Here is a 24,258-nt window from a genome sequence, read left to right as displayed (position 1 = left end):
TCCACTTCAAACGTTCTATGAGAAAATATTATTTCCTGAATTGGGAACTTTCGTCATAGTTCCTGAATTGGGACGTCCTAAGTTAGGCCATCACCATTCGAACTGGGTTCAGCCTGGCATCTTTCCGTCTGCCTACATGAATCACACGATAGATTTTCAACAATCGATATTTCTTCAAACTTCGATATCTCGATATTGACCTTCGACATATCAAGCTGCAAATATCTAACTTAGTGAACCTCAACACCTACAAAATGCCAATTATCTGCGACGCCAAATACTCATACATCACGTACACCAAAAGTAAATTAAAATTACGTCAGCATGTCACGTAAATCATGCATACTATCCTTCGATGCAGTATAGATTCATCTTAAACAGACTTTCACATACCTTCTCCGTGCTGCATTCCTAGCACAAAGTTGCTTTGTGAGAAAACGATACATCGATAAATCTTGTTAGGACGTTCGGCAAAATATTTTGAACTCTGCCTTCTTAATGTACTTTCAATGTTTTTGAGTCCGTACGCCTGCATTTATCAACCACTTACTGATTATGTAATAGTCACTGCTACTATCGACTTTTTTTTTGTTTGTAACGCAAACACCACAATTTTCTATAATACAAGTTTGGGTTGGCATGTTTTTTTTTAGAGCTTCATTGACATTTTCTTTATTAAAATAAAGTAACTATTGTCACAAGCAAAATATGAAAAAGCTACATCATTGCTGTTCTAATGACATTTTTAGGGATTTAACACTGTCGTGTTTGCAATGTTTATTGTTGATCATGGAAACGGACGTTGCTAGGTAACTTAGAGAAATGTTATGTTTGCCCATAAAACTACGGTAAGTGAGTGATACTTGAATTTTCGTATTTCGAAATGTGAAGGTCAGAATTTAGTATAGAGGCAAGGTAGGAATTTGTTTAAAAAGTACAAAATTACAAAATAAGTAAATATTGCTTTTCCAGTTTGGTGTCGCTATTGAATATATAAAACATCGAACAAGCTACCACGGAAGTACTTACCCAGTTTATTATTAAGAAAATGGACAATGGTAATTTGAGTATTTGTAAAATATTAGAGCACGTCCCCACACACCGTTACGCTCTAAAATTTTCAAATAGGCTAACGTACTCACTCGTTTCCCTTCCTCCAACATTTTGGAATTTTCAGTCATTAAGAGCATTGAGGAAGCTAAAACGCTGCCGAAGGTCACGTCGAAGGTATGCGAGTCAATAAATATATTTCTCTCCTTAAAACGCACTATACTTACGTATTTCTATATGTGAGTGCGTGTGGAGGGATGTTTGCTCTAGCCTTGGGGCATAAATGGATAGGTAGGTGATGTTTGATCGAGCCTTGGGGCATAAATGGATAGGCTGGTGATGTTAGCTTGAGCCTTGGGGCATAAATGGATAGGTAGGTGATGTTTTCTCGAGCCTTGGAGCATAAATGGATAGATAGGTGATGTTTCCTCGAGCCTTGAGGCATAAATCGATAGATAGGTGATGTTTTCTCGAGCCTTGGGGCATAAATGGATAGATAGGTGATGTTTTCTCGAGCCTTGGGGCATAAATTAATAGATAGGTGATGTTTTCTCGAGCCTTGGGGCATAAAAGGATAGATAGGTGATGTTTTCTCGAGCCTTGGGGCATAAATGGATAGATAGGTGATGTTTTCTCGAGCCTTGCGGCATAAATGGATAGGTAGGTGAAGTTTGATCGAGCTTTGGGGCATAAATGGATAGGCAGGTGATGTTTGCTTGAGCCTTGGGGCATAAATGGATAGGTAGGTGACGTTTTCTAGAGCCTTGGGGCATAAATGAATAGATAGGTGATGTTTTCTCGAGCCTTGGGGCATAAATGGATAGATAGGTGATGTTTTCTCGAGCCTTGGGGCATAAATTGATAAATAGGTGAAGTTTGCTCGAGCCTTGGGGCATAAATGGTTAAGCGGAAGAATGAATTATTTACTACAGTAATGAGTAAAGTTAATTTGAGGGTATATGGCGTAGACCGCCGTATACCCTCGACTACAACCTTGACTGTAGTGCACATTTGAGTGTACATTTTGGCATTTTGCTTGCATGAACCAAGCTTATAAATACAGCACGAAATTATTTTTGACTGTGTTCGGTAGGAGAGGTGGGTGTGAAGGTAATACTGCCTGATACTGCTCACCATACGAATAAAAGAACAAAATTCTTAGAAACTGGCGATTTCAGGATGGAACATAAAACCCCAAACACCTTCGGCCTCCCCAACAACGACCCTGGTTGAGAGCGTCCTTGTATTGTACACTAGCACTATCAAGAGAGGATAACTGACGAAATACAATTGTTGGAAGAGCAACAATCGCTAGGGATCATTGTTTCGCAGCAATCGAGGAGACAAAACACCGCTGGGAAATGTAGGACGCGTTTCCACAAATCACAATCGAAAGGCTGCAATCGAATTGGCCAAGGCCATCTTTTGCGATGAATCCTTTTTTCAGGACCTCTCGCTTGCACTTGTACCGTACGAAACCCACGCATTGCATTGTGGAAACCGATTGCCCTCCGGGGGACAATAATGGGTCCCTTTTCGTGCGGCTCCCAGTGGTTTGTCCGAATTCTGGGAATGGCTTGTTCTACCAAATCGGTCCGCAAAACGATACGGAATCCATTACATAATGTGAGCATATCATGATCCCGTTTGTTCTCACGGTCCAGTTAGCTATCTCGCAGTAACGTATTCGGTTGTGAAACAACACATGTGGGATTATTAAGTAGATTTACACGACAGCTTAAACGGCGCCTATTCATGAGAATGTGAATCATGCCTTGTGCACGTAAGTTGCTGACAATGTCGGTAAATCGGCAAAATGCAAACTACCCTTGAGTTAAGGATATTGCTTAAATGTAGTTGGCAACTATTAAGTTAAGGATATCGCATAACGGTAGTTGGCAAAATCTAGACTACTCCTCATAAGTTAAGGATATCAGCTAAAAACTGCTGGCAAAATCTAGACTACTCCTCATAAGTTAAGGATATCAGCTAAAAACTGCTGGCAAAATCTAGACTACTCCTCATAAGTTAAGGATATCAGCTAAAAACTGCTGGCAAAATCTAGACTACTCCTCATAAGTTAAGGATATCAGCTAACGACTGCTGGCAAAATCAAAACTACTCCTCATAAGTTAACAGGGGCGGCGCCAGAAATTTTCGGCCGGGTGGGCAGAAGTTATATTTTGATATATTAGGCTGGTCAGGTATAAATGTAAGACCTATATATATATATACAGGGTGACTGGTAATTAGATGTATTCCCTGAAAGAGGTTAAAGTAGAGACAATTTGCAATAAAGTTGACCATATGATACCCCGTCCGAAAATTAGTAGTTTTCGAGATAATCGAATTTCAATTGTTTTTTTAAAAAATGACAATTTTCCACATAAAAAGATGAATTGAGAAAAAACTGCTTATTGTATGGAACTTATTTCAGCGTTTTCTGATAGCTAACAAATAAGTGGTTCGTTTTAAAAAAAGTTTTTCCCAAATAACAATCACATGTAAGTAACGGGTGGGTCTAAACTTACAAGTGATGTTAAAAAAATGCACTCTTAGTTTACTTGGCAACGTATTAATAACAAAAATGGTACGACACAAAGCGTACAAATTACTTAAATTACTTCCTAGTGACATCTGCTATCCAACAAGGTACAAATGTTGCTAACATACACATTTGTGTACAAGAAATAATACTTCATTCATCTTCATGTGAATGGAATCAATGAACAATACAATTGAAGAACATTGCACGTCTTCATCAAAGTGGGCACCTCCATTGCGAATGCAGGTACGAAGGTTTTTACGGACATTTGGTCTCTTAACTCGTGATGTGATGGTGTCTTTGATGTGTTGACCAGCTGTTAAGATCCTCTCACTGAGCTCTTCTTGCGAGTTTACCGGTGTCTTGTCTTTTGCTCCAAATATAATAGTCGCAAAGCGGCAAATCGATCGGGGGATCGAGCTGGGCAGTCATCATGCTGATAAATCATGTCACGTCTTGTAGCTAGAGACATATCCTCCAACAACATTGCCATCCCGTTCCTCAAAAAATGTTCATAAGTGATGCTATTTTGAGATTTGGGGCAGGAAAAATGCCTCGATCAAATGATTGTTGATTACGGCCATCCATACTTCTGCCTGGGCGTGCGACAGTGGGTGGATGAAAATTACCCAAAGAAATAGATTGGCCGAGGTGGTCCGATTCCCTGGCCGGCTCGACCCCCCGATTTGCCGCTTTGCGACTTTTACATTTGGAGCCACATGACAAGACGCCGGTAAACTCGCAAGAAGAACTCAGGGAGAGGATCTCAAGAGCTGGTCAACACTTCAAGGACACCCTCACATCACGAGTTAAGAGACCAAATGTCCGTAAAAACCTTCGTACCTGCATTCGCAATGGAGGTGCCCACTTTGATCAAGACGTGTAATGTTCTTCAATTGTATTGTTCATTGATTCTATTCACATGAAGATGAATGAAGTATTATTTCTTGTACACAAATGTGAATGTTAGCAACATTTGTACCTTGTTGGATAGCAGATGTCACAAGGAAGTAATTTAAGTAATTTGTACGCTTCGTGTCGTACCATTTTTGTTATTAATACGTTGCCAAGTAAACTAAGAGTGCATTTTTTTAGCATCACTTGAAAGTTTAGACCCACCCGTTACTTACATGTGATTGTTATTTGGGAACAACTTTTTTTAAAACGAACCACTTATTTGTTAGCTATCAGAAAACGCTGAAATAAGTTCCATACAATAAGCAGTTTTTTCTCAATTCATCTTTTTATGTGGAAAATTGTCATTTTTTTAAAAAAAAAACAATTGAAATTCGATTATCTCGAAAACTACTAATTTTCGGACGGGGTATCATATGGTCAAATTTATTGCAAATTGTCTCTACTTTAACCCCTTTCAGGGAATACATCTAATTACCAGTCACCCTGTATATGCATGTAAAACACATATATGTACGACACACATGCATATGTATCCCCTTCTCTCTTACACTCCCGATTTCCCTTCACTTCTAATCTATTCTCGCATGTTCTTTCACTGTCTTTGTCTCCGATGGATGGACACAATTATTTCAAGGTACGTAAGAGTTTGTGTGTGCGCATCCATACAAATCACATTCTTCATGTCAATGTAGTGGAATAAATGTGAATTGGTTGCATCACATTTTGTCCTTCCAAGTGCAAGAATACAAGGCACTTTATATATTAGGCGACAGTGATAGAAATTGTGATGGTAGACAATGGTGAAGGATTAAATTACTTTCTCGTAATTTAAACTCTCGCTCCTCCTAATCGCCGCCACTGGATATTTGGATTAAAATTAATGTATTATTGGGAATGTATAAACACACACACACACGGAAAAACCAATACTTTGTTCAGTCTGCATAAAGTATCCCCAGGCTGATGACAGGCTATTTTGACAAAATATCGTCCAAAAGTAATAATCAAGTAACATTGAAAAATTTGTGAGCTAAGTTGTTATTTGTTTTCTGAAGCAAGTCTTCGTTACTCATGCGGGAGAAGTGATACACGTATGGTTAGATGAACACATGCACTGAGGTAGCAAATAGTTTATATTTTGTAGAATGTGATTTTGGACACAAGGAATTCATCGAAATTGATCACCATACCCGGTAATTCATCTCTTTTTCACAGACGACTTGGGTTGTATGGCGTGACCTTTTCGAAAGCGCCCAAATGTCAACCTGTATCCTGCGCAGTATACCCTGGAAACTTTAATCTTGCAGGCAAACGAGTCTCTGGCGCCTGGAACCACAGTCAAAATAATAATTGGGGGGGTTGTATTTTCAATGTCTGCATGTATTTGTTTTTCTCCCTTCGTCACTTTCATCTAATCACCATTGAACCTCATTGTCGCCATTAGCCAAAATTAGCAGAAAAGTGACTTCACATAGAACAAATCAGTCGAATGAGCAACAACTCACTCTTCCAAAAGTGGAGTTTCATTAGTTTATACCACTTCGAAAGGTGAGGTGGTAGTTTCAATTTCGCAGTGTTTCGTTGTTGGATCAAGGCAGCTAACTCCTTGAACAATAACGTTGTTTTCCGAAAGTCTCAAATATTAGTCTCTTGAAATACACCCTTTTAAATGAACGTATCTTCTATGGTGATAATATAACACGTTCCCTGTGAGTTATTTGTATATATATATTTTTTCTCCAATGGCATAACGTTGTCGCTTTATAATGAAGAGGTTCTGGCTTCTACTGGTCCCTCCCCTGGTGGAAGCACAATGCACACTGGTTCGGACTCCTTTAAACTGTAGGTTTAGTCCCGATTAGCCTATCTGAGCATAAAATTCGACTTAAAAACAAATAAACAAAAATTTCTTATGGATACTTCGTTGCATACCTTTTCTTCTTTACTTCATCTGCATCTACAGATTCTGTTGACCTTTTCGGCTGAACCTCTGATGCTTCTAAAGTTTAAACTATTCTCATCGTGATTGATTAGTTCTCTGACGCCCTCAAAACAAAGCTCTCCTTCCAACCCCTTCTTTTTTTCTACGTAAGTTAATCACAAGAAAAATCGCATGATTACTTAACTGATAGGCAAAATTTATGTGTGGAACTAGGATTTCTAAATAGAATTAGCCACCCATTATCAATCAATAATTCTGTTGCTTTCTCCAAACCCACATAACTGTTACATAATTAATATACCTCGGTACTGTAGTGGTTATTGTCATTGCTTCTTATTAGTATTTATTAGTAGAACGAATACAAAGTTGTTATTTTGTAGGCTATACCATGTAGTTATTTGAAAATTGATGGATTGCTTTATTTTACTTCGCCTTTTGTACCACTTTTGGCTAATTTACGAAAATGGGGATGAGTGATGATGTGATGAAATTGATGAATGGACTCTCACAAACATCAATGCCCAGGCCAGGATTCGAACCCGGGACCCTGGCGTCGAAGTGCGATAGTTATTAGAAAATGACAGGTATGTAAAATATAAATATGAAAATTGTAATGAGATAAAGAAATACGCGTATATTCTTCTGGAATTTCGATGTAGACCTAATTAAAAAGTCGAAATAATTTATTGTGTTGCTGGAGGAAGCAACGCGGAGGTTTATTTAGAGATTATTTTAATCATACGCAGGCCGGGATTTATATGTGAAGACACGGAGCTTACAACACAAAGACCCCACCCCAATCCCCTCCACAATTTCAGTTATAACTTTTCGTCAAGCTACATGAGGTTGTTAGTTATACATATTTCTACATTTTTTCATCACATTCGAAGTACCAATTTTTTTCTTTATGTGGTACTTTTCAAAGCAGTTTTTTTTCCCAGTGAAGGCCCGGAGCTGCAGCCCTCAAGCTTTACCCTAAATCCTGACGTCATTTTTACCATACCCTGCATAATTTTGCTCCTCCTAAGCCTACTAGCTGCTTCTAATGATAGAAGTATTCAATTGGTCACAGTTTTCTTGTTTCAAGATCTCTAGTAATTCCTTTTGCTTTCTAATGACAAAGTTAAATCAGCTTTTTATGGGATGATGATATGAGAACATTTCTAGTATATAGATAATATTCATTAGTAGTAAAATATACATGTAATGAACAACAGAATACACTTATTTATTGCAACATTCACATATCCCTAAGTATATGTACTTAGGATTGGGTGGGCAATCGGGTGGGCACAGGAATTTTTGGGTGGGCGCTTGCCCACCCGTGCCCCCCCCCCTATTTCCGTCCCTGTAAGTTAAGGATATCACATAACGATTGCTGCTAGTGTTGCCCACAGGACGAGACGGGACAGGCTTTTAAAAATTCGAGACGTGACGAGATTGATCATGTGTCCCGAGACGAACGAATATTTTCGAGACGAGACAGCATTTCACAGCATTTCCACGAGACGAGACAGGCCAAAGTCTCGTCTCGTAGGCAACACTAATTGCTGCCAAAACCTAGACTACTCCTCACAAGTTAAGGATATCACCTAACGATTTCTGGCAAAATCAAGACTACCTTAAGAATACCACCTAACAATAATAGCCAGAAGTTGTGAAAAGTATGTCTCGTATTTTTCTAATTTAGCGTCTTTTTTCTGCCACTACTGGCCAAACGTGACCATGAGAATGAGCGATGATTGGATAAAATTGAGGGTGAACACTCACAAAGAACCATTTTTGGCTAATAGCGACGATGTTTATGAGTGTTAATATGATTACATTGACGAAGAGACAGTCACATAGAACTCCTATGCCCAGACTCGACCCGGGACCCCTGGCGTCGTAGCTCTCTGTGTTGACAATTCCTCCACCAGGCTCAGCGAAAGATAGCAGCAAGAAGGAATGAGTGGTAGAAAGACAGAAATACAGAATGAGGGATGGAACGAAAGAGAGAAAATAGGAAAGACAAATCGGAAACAGAAGAATAAGTAAGATACAGGAGAATATAGAAGAAAAGTGAAAAGGAACAGGAAAAGCTAGAGATAGACATAAAATGAAAGTAGCAATAAAGAACAAACGAGAAAAGAGGACTAATAAGGAAACAGAAGAAGAAAGAGACGAGGATGAAGGAACGAGAGAACAAAAGGAAAACGGCAAGAAAGAGACGAATAGAGAAAGAAAAGATAAGGAAAAGAGAGATCAAAAGGAAAGGGAAAATAAGGCGATGAATAGGGAAGGGAAAGAAAAGGGAAGGATGAAGAAACGAGAGAACAAAGGAAGACGGCAACAAAGAGGTGAATAAAGAAATAAAAGAAGGAAACGAGAGAACAAAAGTAAAAGGGATAGAAGGCGATGAATAGAGGAAGAAAAGAGAAGGGAAGTATGAAGAAACGAGAGAACAAAAGGAAAACGTCAAGAAGGAGACGAATAAATAAAGAAAAGAGAAGAGAAAATGAGAGAATTGAAGGAAAAGGGAAAGAAAGAGGGAAAAAACGAAGAAGGCGTCTACCTGAAACTCTCTCTGCAGTTGCCATTGCATTCAATAAACAACGATGTGGATAAACAGAACGGGGTTCTTTGCACTTATCCTAATGCACGTTTGCTGGCTGCGTCCACAAAGGCCTTGTGTTTATGTCTTCCACACTGTCACAAAGTGTCAACAAGAGAACAAAAGAGAGATTGTCTGCAATGAGACACTTATGAAACGCAGTTAAACGAGTTATGCAACGTACGATAACTCTGAAACACCAAAACAATCCGTATTGTCTTAGGCCCTCTATGGGATAACGCAGTCAATACCCTTTCTCATAGCGAAATATTGGTAATTTCGTTTCTGAGGTAGTTAAAAATGTGTAACATTTTAATCCACTATTCAATAAATAGCATTATTTATTTCGTTCAAAGATTCTAAGAATTCACAATTACTTAAATTTCTTTGGAAACAAGTTTATAAAATATTTGACCATTTATCGAGTCAAATAAAGCTTTTTATGCCCTTTTTCGCTTTAGTTAATGATTTTACTTTTCTGTGTGTGGGTATACACAATTTGCCTTAGGACTAACCACTGATTAAAACACATTCAGAGCTGGTAAGGAATGAACTGACTGCAACTGCGTTATTATTTTAATGAAGTACTGCATGTGGCTTAACGCTCAGTAACTTATTCGACAAAGTATTTGAGCCAGTTACCTTTTCAACAATATGACTGAGGCTTAGTTACTTTTCAGCGGAGTATCTGCGAGTCAGTTACTTTTTCAAAGAGCTACGTATGATTAGTTACTTATTCAATCAAGTATCAGTGAGTCACTCACTTTCTCAACCGTGTGGCTCAGTTACTTATTCCACAAAGTATTTGAGCCAGTTACCTTTTCAACAATATGTCTGAGGCTTAGTTATTTTTCAGGGGAATAGCTGCGAGTCAGTTACTTTTTCAAGGAGTTATTTGTGACTCATTTACTTATTCAACAGAGTATCATCGAGCCACTTACTTTTTGGATGAATTACCTTGTGCCTCAGTTACTTATTCAACAAACTATTTAGGCAGTTATCTTTTTTACAATATGAATGAGGCTTAGTTACTTTTCAGCGGAGTATCTGCGAGTCAGTTACTTTTTCAAAGAGCTACGTATGATTAGTTACTTATTCAATCAAGTATCAGTGAGTCACTCACTTTCTCAACCGTGTGGCTCAGTTACTTATTCCATAAAGTATTTGAGCCAGTTACCTTTTCAACAATATGCCTGAGGTTTAGTTATTTTTCAGGGGAATATCTGGGAGTCAGTTACATTTTCAACGAGTTATTTGTGACTCATTTACTTATTCAACAGAGTATCATCGAGCCACTTACTTTTTGGATGAATTACCTTGTGCCTCAGTTACTTATTCAACAAACTATTTAGGCAGTTATCTTTTTTACAATATGAATGAGGCTTAGTTACTTTTCAGCGGAGTATCTGCGAGTCAGTTACTTTTTCAAAGAGCTACGTATGATTAGTTACTTATTCAATCAAGTATCAGTGAGTCACTCACTTTCTCAACCGTGTGGCTCAGTTACTTATGCCATAAAGTAGTTGAGCCCGTTACCTTTTCAATATACCTGAAGCTTAGTTACTTTTTAGCGGAGTATCTGCGAGTCAGTTACATTTTCAACGAGTTATTTGTGACTCATTTACTTATTCAACAGAGTATTATCGAGCCACTTACTTTTTGGATGAATTACCTTGTGCCGCAGTTACTTATTCAACAAAGTATCTGTGATCAAATTACTTTTTTGAACAAATTACCTGTGGCTTAGTTACTTTTCAAAGAAATACCTTCGAGTCACTTACTTTCAACGAATTTCATATGGCTCAGTTACTTATTCAACGAGGTTTCAGTGAGTCACACTCGGTGAAATGAATGTGATTCAATTACTTTTCAGTGAAGTAACCAAAAACCCACGAATCAACAGAGAACCTCTGACTCAGTTACTATTTCAATATAGAAACAGTGGCTCAGCAACTATGTGACTCATTTACTTATCCAATAAATTAACGACAAATCAATTTCTGTTTTAACCAGTTACGTGTTACTGTTACGTGGTACCTGCGACCCAGTTACATTTCCAACGCAATTCCTGTACCGTAAACGTAGCTCCAACTCGCTGGCTTCTGGTCGTTGCATGTCGGCAATGTGACTTGCCACAAGGCACGATTTCGTCGAAGCCTTCGATGTCCCAGCAAAGGCTTAAGATCGGGAATCCTCTTCTCAGAACGCGCTTAGTGGGTCATCGTCTGGGAGGAAAGTGTTATACTCTCACCGGAGATGCTCCTCCGAGAGCCAGCCGATTGGTCGTCGGGTCAGCTCTTCGCAGCAGTGTTGCCAACTTTAGAGTGTAGAATTTCCCTTTTCTAGTCATAAAATTTCCCTTTTTCACACGAATTTTCCTTTCGTGCCAGAAAAATTATAACAGATAAAAATTTCCAGAAAAAATATTATTAATTTCATTTACCAATATAAAAGTAAGTAGATTTGATTGATTGATTTGGTGTTTTAAGTCCACTTTATGCACAGTAAGGCTAATCGGGACTAGACCTACAGTTTAAAGTGGAATCCGAACCACTATGTGCCTCCACCGGGTATCGAACCCGGGACCCCTTGATTACAAGGCGACGACGCTACCACTGCGCCATCGGGGAGGCCTAAAAGTAAGTAGAGTATAATAAAATAAATAAGATTAATTATATAGAATTATACACTTAACGAAAATATGGAGGAGATAAAAACGTTTACAGAATCATTGTTGGGAAGCCTAATGGTAAGAGACCTGTGGGAAGGTCAAAACGAAGACGCAAGATGGATCTAGAAGAAATTGATAAGTATCTCCAAGAGTGAATTCGTCTTGCCCAAGTTGAAGAGAGGAGGAAGACATGTCTTGCTGCGGCAATAAACCTTCGGGCTTAGGAGTGCGAAATTTAAAAGTGTAATTCAAAATAGCTCGAGTCTAATGAATCTTCAAATGTCTCTGTATTTTCAATATCTTTCACAAAATTTCCTTTTTTCCCTCCACACACAAAATTTCCCCTACATTTCCCTTCGAATGGCAACACTACTTCAGAATATCTGGCAGAAACGATTGAAAGGGAAATCTCTCCTCCACCTCTTCTCCCCACCACCCACACAGGCTTCTCCAAGCATCACCAAACAACAGTAACAATCAACTGTAGGCCCCCTCTTTTCGTCGTCGCGAGTGCCCCCTCCATGAGCCCCCTCTCCCAACAAAGCGAGGACCATCTCCGCCGTATAAATACTTTCTCCCTCTTATTTTCAACAGCATACACGTTTTGCTGGCTGTTTCAACAATCACGTCTTGAGGAGTCCATTGTTAAGAAGGTGAGTGTGTTTCTCAAGATCAGTGATCCGTAAAATAATAATAATAATAATAATAAAATTGGACCGTTTTCAAAAATTGCCGATAGCGACCTCGAATACAGTGATATCTCTGTGAAGTGGTAATCTAAGTGTTTGGACTCGAAGGTGACGACCACGGACTGTTGGAGTTTTTGGAATATTCAAGATGTGACTCTTAATCCAGTGTCAACGTGTTTTTCCGCTGAAATTTTCAACGATTCTGTGGGAAAAAAGCAACAGGATATGTGCGATGCATAAAAATACCCCTTTCTTCTAGTGAAAGCAGAAGAAACATTTTAGATTTGATCATTACGTCGCGCGCGAACTTCTATTTCAAATCACATCACGTTTGCAGGAGCCGCGGTGGTCTAGTCAGAAGGGAGGCCGGGTTCGATTCCCGGGCTGGCTGATCTAAGGTCGGAATTTTCCCCGCCTTGTCCCCTCATAAAGCGGCTCCTTGGTTCACTCAGCCTCAAAACAATGGATACCCCTGGGGCATGAAGGAGGCCGGAGCCTGGTTCTGATCACATTACCTCAAAAATGCCCGATATCGAGAATATGTGGGGTCCACCCCCACATTGCCTAAATGTGTTATATGCACGGGCAACTTTACCTTATTTTAACGATTGCAATTATACGTAACTAGTTTGAGATTTGTAAGTGGGATCGGAACCCCTATGTGCCTCCACGGGATATCGAACCCGGGACCCCTTGATTGCAAGCCGACGACGTTACCACTACGCACTTATACGCAACTAAATTGCCATATCTAACGTCGTCGCCTTGTAATCAAGGGGTCCCGGGTTCGATACCCGGTGGATGCGCATAGTGGTTCGGATCTCACTTTCAAGTCTAGATCCAGTCTCGATTAGCGTATCTGTGCATAAAGTGGACCTAAAACTAAAAAGGGCCCAAAACTAGCGATGATAGTGTAGGGGGTTTGTGGAGGGGCGGTATCCCTCCCTAGCTGGCAAAAATTATGCATAGCCTGCCCCCCCCCCCAATTGCACCCTTTGTCCCCATGTTAAAACGTAAGGGAATTCCTACCCCAGTTAGCCTCGAGGCTGAAGCAAACATCCCACACCCAACAATTTCCTCTTCGAGAACTCACTATTGGAACCGTTCTATTAGAAAACGTCTGAAGCCACTTTATGCACAGCAAGCTAATCGACACTGGACCTACAAATTAAATGCGGTCAGTATCTCTGAAATATGCCCCCGCAGAGTCGAATCCTGTTTAATTAATTACGGATGTAGAAAATGGTTCCAAAATATTTGTACGTACAAGACAACAGAACGATTAGAATTCGTCACTATTGTAAATTGAAATTTACTCAACACTGGAAACAGATTGTGTTAGTGTGACAAAGAAAAAGCCTTCACGTTGGATTATGCCAGAGAAGTCTTTATTGAGCGGATATAAACATTACGCTTTTCAGCATTAACCTCTTACCTTAGAAATTCCAAAGGAAGCAATAACGTCGTTTCTTATAGTATCCAATCTGTGGGGCTCAGCAAAGCTGTGTTTCCTTATGTAATCGGCGGGCTTGTCTATGTAAATTATGGATATCTAACGAACAATAGCAGCTCAAGAAAAAGTTTGGGACCTCCCGTCGTCGCTCTGCAATCATGGGTTCCGGGTTCGATACTCGGTGGAGGCACATTGATTGCATAGTGGTTCGGATCCCACTTTGAACTCTAGGTCCAGTTAAGACTAGCCTATCTGTGCAAGAATTGAATTAAAATTCAATACGAGAAAAGTTTGAAAAGTGTAAAATCATATTTCATACACATTCTTCTTTATTTCCTTCAATTGCATGATATATGCTTAAAAACATCCGCAAAGATACTATGATGACTAGATCTAAATTATCTATGAACTTCCTTTATTCTGTAAATAAAGAATTTACTTACATTAATCTTTCAGAGAGGTTTATTTAATGGTAAGGAAAAATACAACTTACAGACGTAAGTACAATTTCGATTTCTGTGGTGAGAGCGAGTAATTTTGAAGCAAAAAATTGGATAAGATAATCATTTAGGAAAGAAAATCGTTTCTAATTTTTAAAAATTAGTAGAGATATTAGCTGAGCTTCATCTTGTGTCGAAAATAAGAAGTTATAGTAACTTAAGCGGAAAATATGCTTTTCAACTGAAATGTAAATTTATCTACAATAATTAGGAATTTTCATTCTTTTTGCGTGTGCCGAGACCTTCGAGGCGAAGTAGTTAGGACAGCGGTGCGAGGGGTCTCGGGCTGGAATCCCGGTCTGCTCATGTGTGTGTTTTTCTGAGTGTCCCTTCATCAATTTCATCATTCATACTCATCGTCGCGATTAACCGAAAGTAGCAGAAAAGCGACGCTAAATTTTTAAAAATATATATTTTTACGTATGTATGTTCATACCGGTTCTAATTTTTCAGACTTCGATTCCGCTTAAAAAATCGAACTGTTCCGATTAGTTTTGGGGCTTAAAATGATCTGTTTCTATCTTTTAAGTCCGCATCAATCAGTATGTGAACTTGTTAGTACATTACGCGAAAGGTTTTGATTACCTGAAGGGAATCAAATAGCGGGGTAATGCTTCATAAAACAAGAAGTTGTAAGTCACAAAGTATTGACAATAGTAATCACTTTTAAGTTTGGATTAATTTCTTGCCCGGGGAAGGAGTGGGTGTGTCTGTCTGGTAATGTGACTAGAAAGCGAAACGTGTAGTTTGGCGGGCACGCATCTTACAGGAGCAGATAGAAAGAAAAAATAATGCTGAACCACCAGACCGAACATTTCAGTCTCTTAAAAATTCTCACCTTGCACAACGATCTATCGGGTATGGTCCTACAGTTCTAATTTGGATTCCGAGAGAAACGAACCGAGACGAGAGAAGTATCGTCTCGAAGACCAAGATTCAAAACCGAGACAAACAGTTGTAGAGTGATCAGCAACGCGATACCAAGCCAGAGGCTCCGAATTCGAACCTTGGGTTAGGCATCCATTTCTTCAGTTTTATCATCCTTCCTCATCGTCGCGATTAACTCACGAGATAGAAAAAAATATAAATTGAGTCATTTGAGACGAGTCAGTACGAGATTGTGCAAAGACGATACTTTCTGTCCGAAGATCTCGTCGCTCTCGAGGTAAATGAAAATTTCACCAAAATCAAAATTTCTTTACTATGTGGCCTTTTCAGATATGTCAGTAATGTGTTTGAAGTTTATACATATCCTGTTCATTGTTACAAAAATTAGCATGTCTTTAACAATAACAATAATCCGTGGCGTAAAAGTCCGTCGGGCCAGTGCCTTCCTACCGATTGCCGGCATCAATCCCAAGAGAGGTGGACATCATCCAACCAGTTGCGGGTGACGTGTGGTCAGCTCGACGAACCCCCAGATGATGTTGTATCTCATGTCTTTAGTTTGATTAATTTTTTTTTTACAATGTAGTACCTTGAAATGATACTAGGTGGACACTCTCTCGTCGAGACAAAACTAGTACAAAAATGTAATTTAGATGTTGAGACGAAATAGAAAGTGAGATAAGCTTTCTCATTCACGAGACGAGACAGATCTGTTCTAGGTCTCGTCTAGACTCGTCGCGGTACAATCTCAAACCCGAATAAATAATATGTACTCTCACTGACAAAAACGTGAGATCCTTAGTTACAAAGCTTTTTCCTTAACCGGTGGTTAATACAGTATTACAAATATCACTTCAGGTTATTTAAGGTGAGGTTAACTTCACGGCGGAAGTGAGAGGACGATGAAAACGCAACCGAGTTTGCAACGAAGTTTACGTTTCCTTAATTAAAGGTACCATCCCATCACTGTCCTGGAGTGATTAAGGAAAACAAAACCCTGAGCCAAGATGTCCGGCCGCGGAATCTTGTGAGGATAGTTTCACTAACCCGTACAGTCACTGACACTTCTGGGTTGTAATGATCCCATTGAGTTTGTTGCAATCCAAAAGTGTCCGTGACTGTACATGGGAGCTAAGAATAGAGGGACGCGTCCACACTGATTACATAGGCTATATATCACGACGATGAGGATGAATAATTAGTAAGATGAAATTTATGCGGGCACACTCGAAAAAAAAACAAAAACATCCATGCCCACGCCGGGACTCGAACCCGGCAATCTTGGTGGCAACATCGAAAGTTGACCACTTAACAACACGTTCGTTCGCCTAGGTCACTATACTATAAACAAAATATGTGATTTAGCTTGTAATAATCGAATATGGGCCTCCCCGATGGCGCAGTAGTAGCTTCGTCGCCTTGTAATCAAGGTGTCCTGAGTTCGATACCCGGTGGAGGCATATAGTGATTCGGATCCCACTTTACTTTAATTTGTAGGTCCAGTCCCAATTAGCCTTACTGTGCATAAAGTGGACTTAAAACACGAAATCAATCAATCGATAATCGAGTATGTATACCAACTTGATATATCCACAGAAGTCGCATAACAGAGTTTTTGATTTAGGCAAACTTTTAAATACAGTAAAACCTCGTTAATCCGGACTAATGGGGATAAGTTGAACGGTTTAACGAAAGTCCGGATTGTTACGTACCCAATTGGACCAAGTAATGTGAATAGTTTGCCAAAGACGAATAGAGATGGCAGCACCAGGCGTGCAAGGTTAAGAATTGGCATAATATATGTGAAAAACTTTATAAATAAGAACAAAGCAAATTGGAAAGATGAAAAACAATAGAATATATTATAAGAAGACAAAGAATAAATATGAAAGAAGTAAATTAATATATATATTTTATAAATCAAATCAGTGATCACATGTAAGTTAATATGAAAATTAAGGAAGTCAAAGCACTGATACAAGTTTGTGTCTTTGAACAGATATTTCATCTGTTTGGTTGATTTACCATTCCCGTAGCGGAAATTTTGCTTACATCAGTGGCGAGCGCGTTCTGATCGACGCCCCACAGCACTTTTTGGTTGCGCAGTTTAACTGTAGCACCTACTTGGATGCGCATGTCAATCGGCTGCACCAAGTATACACTCTGTTGTACCTAGTTAGTGGTGGCGCGTTCCGATCGCAGACCCAAGGGAGGATATTAGTATTATTCCCAAAGCTTGAAGGAAAAAGTTGGAAAAGGATAAAGGCGTTCGTTAAATAGTCAAAACCTAAATAAATTGAAATCCAGAGGGAAGTTTACAAAGAAGATAAGAAGGAAGTCCCGATCCAGAACGTCCATTGAGAAGGAAGTCCATATCCTCCATATTAAGAAGGAAGTCTAGATCCAGACCGCCTATTGAGAAGGAAGTCCCGATCCAGACCGTCTATTGAGAAGGAAGTCCAGATCCAGATCTGTCCATAACGAAGGAAGTCAGGATAGAAGAATATTCAAATATAGAAAATAAATAATAAAAATCATATTGAGATGAAAATTGACTGTAAACGAGAAAATTATAGAAGAATGTAGCTTATCATGTAAATATTCTTACTCCATGTATCCTGTGTTTAAATAATATATTCGTTTAAACGTCTCCATTGGAAGGCATCCTGTCTGGTTTCGTTGTCTACAAAGAACCCTACCCTGTAGATAAGCTAGCTGAGTTCTAAGATTAAGGTTTATGTACCTTTGCACCAAATGAAGGTAGCACTAAATAAATGGCGACCAACTTTTGGGGCTAGAGAATTAGGAACCAGACAGCGAAGAGAGAAAGAATAATTGAAAATGGAGGAAAAGGATAAAGATGGAAATGATAATGGAGAAGCTACAATGAAGGAAGACGGAGAAAAAAGGGAAACTTTCATTTGCTGCGGAGAGGAAGGAAACAAGGAGGAAATTATTTTCTGTGTCACATGCAAGGAAATGAAACATTGGACGTGCGAATTAATAAGAAAGGAGAAATACATATCAATAAGTAAAAGGGAAGAAGATTATACATGTAAGGAATGCAAGAAGGAAAAGCTAAAAGAAAAGCAGGAGAAAATAGAAGAAATGACCGTGACGGAAATGTTCCAGAAGTTATCGATGCAGATAGAAGAGCACTACAGAAGGATTTTGGGAGTGTTTGACAAAAGGGAGAGAATAATAGAAGGAACAATGCTGTCGATCGAGAGTACGAGTTTAGATATGAATAGAAGAAGCGAAGATGAGGTTTCAGAGATTAGAGAAGAAAATGAACAAAGAAATGAAAGTCCTGAAAGGAAAATTGGGGAAAGCGATTCTCAGATAGAAGTAGCTGTTTCAAGAACAGAAGAAAATGAAAGCAAGACAGAAGTAGATGTTTCCAGAATAGAAGAAAATGAGAACAAGATAGAAGTAGTTGTTTCAAGAACAGAAGAAAATGAAAGCAAGACAGAAGTAGATGTTTCCAGAATAGCAGAAAACGAAGACAAGATAGAAGTAGCTATTTCCAGAATAGAAGAAAATGAAAGCAAGACAGGAGTAGCGAAGGTCCTTATAGAAGATAGAAGTTGGAAGATGAAGGAGGAAAGTTCCAATGACGAGCATGACAGCAAGATAGACGAAGAAGCTATAAAGTTAAGCGAAGTAAACAAAGAAGAGACAAATAAGAAAATAGAAGAAGAAGAAAGAGGAATAGCAGGGGATGAAAATTTTACTTTTCAATGTAATGATGAAGAAATCCAGGTCGAAATGAAGATGAAAGAAGAAAGTTCCAGTGACGAGTCTCTGACGGAGGAAGAAAAGAAGCATACACATAACCGAAGATGTAAACAAAGAAGGAAGAAAAGTAAAATGAGATTTAGATATATTCACGTAAAGACATGGAAGAAGAAGAAGAGAAAAAAATTAAAAATAGAAAAGAACCTGAAGAAAGTTAATAATATGCTAAGAAGGGTCGACATAGATCAAACGGATTTTGATTCTACTTCGCCAAAGAGAAGGAAGAAGACGACGAGACGGAAAAGACAAGGAGAGCATGCATTTGATGAAGATCTAGAACAGAAGAAGTCTTGGCAGAAACCAGATTGGAAGAAGAGAGAAATGAAAGTAATTTCTTTATTAGAAGAAAGTTGGAAGAGGAGGAAGAAGGATCTTGAGAAGAATAGAAAAGAAAAGAGAAGAAAAAGAGGAAGAGAAAAAGAAAACAAGATAGTGACAAGCAGCGAGTATTTGAAAGAATTGGAAGAAACAAATAAGACTGACTAGTGCAAAGGAAGGAGATGTTATGATTTACAGACGGACAAGCAGACGTTTCTAGAATTAATAAAGTGTATGAAAAGGTTCCAGTTCACCAGAAGAAAAATTCGTGGAATTATTGGTTTGGGCAAATATTAATGATCTATTTGAAAGAAGAAAATTTTAGTTCTTTAATGTTAGTTCATGTAAAAGGATATATAATACCCATCCTTTAAGGAAAATCTATTCTGCAAGTGATATCTTAAGAAAGAATGATAACTGCTAATTTATGTCACCACTCGATTGAACAATGAGACTGATAGTGAAAGATCAAACCTGTAAAAGAAGAGATGACAAAGAAAGTAATATGGAATTGTACGAACAGAAGAACGAAGAAGATAGAACAGTTAGGCATAGAAGGAAGTTAATTACGAAGAAAACTCTCAGGAAAAGGAGAAGAAAATATGAAAGAAGATCGAATAGTATCAGTAAAATATATTCTTTGTAAGCTTAGACGATTAAAAGTCATCGTGTATTTAGAAAAGTGCAAATGAAACGGGTTTTAATCCCAGAAGATAATGAAAATCGGTTGTATTCCGAGAATGGGTTGTAATCCAAGAAAATAAATATATCTAGATACATGCTGATATGAAACTAAGGCTGATGTGAAGAATCATTGTAGCTGATAGAAACACTTAGATGGTCAACTTAGAGAAGAGAGAGAGTTCTTTGAAAAGGGAAAATCTGAGCTAACTGATAATCTGTAGAGAGATTGCTGAAAGAAGAAAAGGGTGAAACGAAAATTACTATTTTGGCAAGACATCATCAGGTAAAGACTATCTTGAAGAGAACAGACGAGCAGACTTGCAGGAGATGAACTATTGAAGAATTATATTTTCTATCTAGAAATAACCTGAGATGTCACGTATATTTCCGGAACGGTGAAAAGATATCTAGGAACGAAAATAGAAATAAGAGATAAATCGAGAGATGAGGAAAAATGCTGCATGCCAGGAGATATAATTTCACAGTGAAAGCAAAAAGCTATTTTTCATATATGAAGGCCCATATGAAGTGATAAGTACTTTTAGAAATACAGTCCTTCTAAAGCACATAAAAACAGACGTAGAAAGGAGAGAGAATTTAGATAACATTTGAAGATATAATTGTAAAGAAGAGAAGAAAGAAAGCGTCAAGAAGAAATAATAGACTTGTACATATATAATTTGAAAAAAAATTGTACCTTCATATATATATATATATATATATATATATATATATATATATATATATATATTACGAGAAATTTTTTTTATGGCCAACGGGGGGAATATTGTGTTACGTACCCAATTGGACCAAGTAATGTGAATAGTTTGCCAAAGACGAATAGAGATGGCAGCACCAGGCGTGCAAGGTTAAGAATTGGCATAATATATGTGAAAAACTTTATAAATAAGAACAAAGCAAATTGGAAAGATGAAAAACAATAGAATATATTATAAGAAGACAAAGAATAAATATGAAAGAAGTAAATTAATATATATATTTTATAAATCAAATCAGTGATCACATGTAAGTTAATATGAAAATTAAGGAAGTCAAAGCACTGATACAAGTTTGTGTCTTTGAACAGATATTTCATCTGTTTGGTTGATTTACCATTCCCGTAGCGGAAATTTTGCTTACATCAGTGGCGAGCGCGTTCTGATCGACGCCCCACAGCACTTTTTGGTTGCGCAGTTTAACTGTAGCACCTACTTGGATGCGCATGTCAATCGGCTGCACCAAGTATACACTCTGTTGTACCTAGTTAGTGGTGGCGCGTTCCGATCGCAGACCCAAGGGAGGATATTAGTATTATTCCCAAAGCTTGAAGGAAAAAGTTGGAAAAGGATAAAGGCGTTCGTTAAATAGTCAAAACCTAAATAAATTGAAATCCAGAGGGAAGTTTACAAAGAAGATAAGAAGGAAGTCCCGATCCAGAACGTCCATTGAGAAGGAAGTCCATATCCTCCATATTAAGAAGGAAGTCTAGATCCAGACCGCCTATTGAGAAGGAAGTCCCGATCCAGACCGTCTATTGAGAAGGAAGTCCAGATCCAGATCTGTCCATAACGAAGGAAGTCAGGATAGAAGAATATTCAAATATAGAAAATAAATAATAAAAATCATATTGAGATGAAAATTGACTGTAAACGAGAAAATTATAGAAGAATGTAGCTTATCATGTAAATATTCTTACTCCATGTATCCTGTGTTTAAATAATATATTCGTTTAAACGTCTCCATTGGAAGGCATCCTGTCTGGTTTCGTTGTCTACAAAGAACCCTACCCTGTAGATAAGCTAGCTGAGTTCTAAGATTAAGGTTTATGTACCTTTGCACCAAATGAAGGTAGCAGGATTAACTGAAATAATCCAAAAGAGCAATAAAAAGCGCATTAAAACTCCGTTCATAGCAACAAAACACGTTTATTATGGTGTATTTAAAGGGCATAGGCCCAAATTCACTATACAGTACAGTAAAATGTAAAGCAATACTTGGATGTACGTATTGTTAGCCGTTACGAAGCAATATGACGAATGCGATTGTTGACTTCTAGCCACATTTAAATCCTTGGCTTCTGTTTATTTATTTCTCTTTTTGGCTTTTGCCTGTCCGGATTAAACGAAGTCCGGCTTAGTGTGAACCGGATTAACGAGGTTTTACTGTATCATACCGAAATCTCAAACTAGTACGAGAGAGACTGACGCGAAATCTAGTTTCGTCTCGTTTTTACAGATTTATGTCTCGATCTCGTCTCGATAAGTATGGTGTCATTCTCCACTCGGTTTTTACAATGCCATTGCCGTCTCTGTCTTATTTCGCTGGCATTCTTACTTTCGAACCTAGCCACACGCTTGCCACACTACATGTTCGGCTCCACTAAGCGTACAGTAACCAGCAATAAAAGTGGGACACGTAAATCCTGAAATACACGCTTCCCTGCAAGGCGTTGTGTGTGTTGCATAACTCCACGGCAGTGGAAGAGACGATCATTGAAAATTTGCTATTAAAAATTCACTTATCACCGTAGAGTTACGCAACACACACAATGCATCGCAGGGGAACGGAATATCCCATTTCGCCTAAAATGGTGGACAGATGTCACTTCTGATTGACGGGTGCTGATAACCCATTAGGAGAGACAGGATTAGGCGAAATGGGATGCGATCGACTACAGTTACTAGATAGACAAATGGAATTTAGTGTGACTAGAATAGAGATAACAATTTGTAGCATAGAATTGCTGTAACGAACGAATTTGTCTAAACACTTGCACTTAAAAGTTCTCCTTCGTTCTTTTTATAGGACCCCAGGACACGCAGCCATGCGGTTATTCGTCTTGATGTTCTTCGCTCGGGTAAGTAAACATTTCTTTCTACAGTCAAAGTAGCACTATTCGCTATCTATGTGATGTTCTTTGGTTTGTAACTATTTTTATATGCCGAGTGAGAGTCAGTGGCAGCGTTGCCGGAACCAGAAAAACCAATCTTTCCCTTAAAAATTTACCTTTGTAATACAATTTTAGCCATCAACTCAATTAAAATCATGATGACAAGTTTTCATTAAATATTATCATTGTTCTTAGTAAAACTACTTGTATTGTTATTGTAGTTCCTACTTACTCGTAAAAATCAGTTCGCAAATATTTTAGGATGAATACGTGAAAAGAATGGGAGAAGAATATTTATTGATAGCGATTGTAAACTTTGTGACTAATACACGAAATATGAAAATGTACAGACTTATGCAATAATTTTAAACTTAGAATTGTAATAGGAAGAAGCAACGATATGTCGTTTAGGGAAGAATGAATTACGTGACAAATTACACATTTCAGATCAATTTTAATATGTAAGCTGAATATCTTCAAATTTCCATGTAACCTTCATATTTTTCATGAAATTTATATATTCCCCTTTTACCTAAAATTTTGTTTGAATTTTTATGTGGAGAGGGAATTCTCCGCTTATGTGTCAACATAGCGTGTTAAAGTAAGGGCCATTATAAATTATTGCTTTAAAGGAAATAGCGTAGTGTAAATTTACTGCACTATTGAGCTTTAAGGGCTAAAGTATAGGTACGTTCGGTTACAATCGTGATCCAGACTATGTTTAACTACCGCGGCCCCGCAAAACTATGTTAGTGTTTTACTAAAGCAATTTCTGAGGTATTCCAAAGTTTGACGAAATATGTATTACGATCTATGAACCAGACAACTTTTGTTATTATAAATAGCTATTTCATTACATAAATCTAGAGGGGGTACAGTTTCAGAAACCACGATTTGTTTGTCGTGGATTATTAACGGTGATGTTAAACAACAAAATATAGAAGTCTAAAGACAAGATGAACACATGTAACTGATATAGGTGAAGGAATTACCATATTTACAATGATTTAATAGCAGTTGCCCAAACGTACGTGAGTTCCCATAGCTGAATTTCTAGAATTGCAAGAAGTACTTGTTTGGAGTGGGTGAAGGATTTCAACTCTGAACCTGCTGTACTACCAGTTATGCAGCAACTCACCGCCTCTTCTTTTTCATGCGCGTGCTGGGTCTGCCATGATTAATATGTCTCGTTCGTACTTTTCCACCGAATTGGTGACTCTCCAATGCATTTTATAAGGACCTAGCTGAAGAAAGTGGGATAAATATATGATGCCAGTGGCGTATACTGAATCCAAGTACTGGGCGATCTAACTAGGGCA

At 38.3% G+C, this 24,258-nt stretch overlaps 1 protein-coding gene across 1 annotated transcript in view; it reads left to right on the top strand.

The window, feature by feature from the left end:
* The first annotated feature begins 12,334 nt into the window (after positions 1–12,334).
* LOC145989021 (uncharacterized) overlaps positions 12,335–24,258 on the top strand; it is a 120,665-nt gene continuing 108,741 nt past the window's right edge. Inside the window, exons 1-2 of the mRNA XM_083124321.1 lie at positions 12,335–12,372; positions 22,855–22,906. Coding sequence (XP_082980447.1) covers positions 22,874–22,906 — 33 coding nt within the window. The 5' untranslated portion in view covers positions 12,335–12,372; positions 22,855–22,873. The remainder of the gene's footprint in view (positions 12,373–22,854; positions 22,907–24,258) is intronic.

Source organism: Lepisma saccharinum, chromosome 6, assembly GCF_977018435.1.
Source record: "Lepisma saccharinum chromosome 6, izLepSacc3.1, whole genome shotgun sequence".
Lineage (NCBI taxonomy): Eukaryota > Metazoa > Arthropoda > Insecta > Zygentoma > Lepismatidae > Lepisma > Lepisma saccharinum.
Note: the sequence above shows the minus strand (reverse complement) of the source record. Positions and strands in the feature narration are given on the sequence as shown.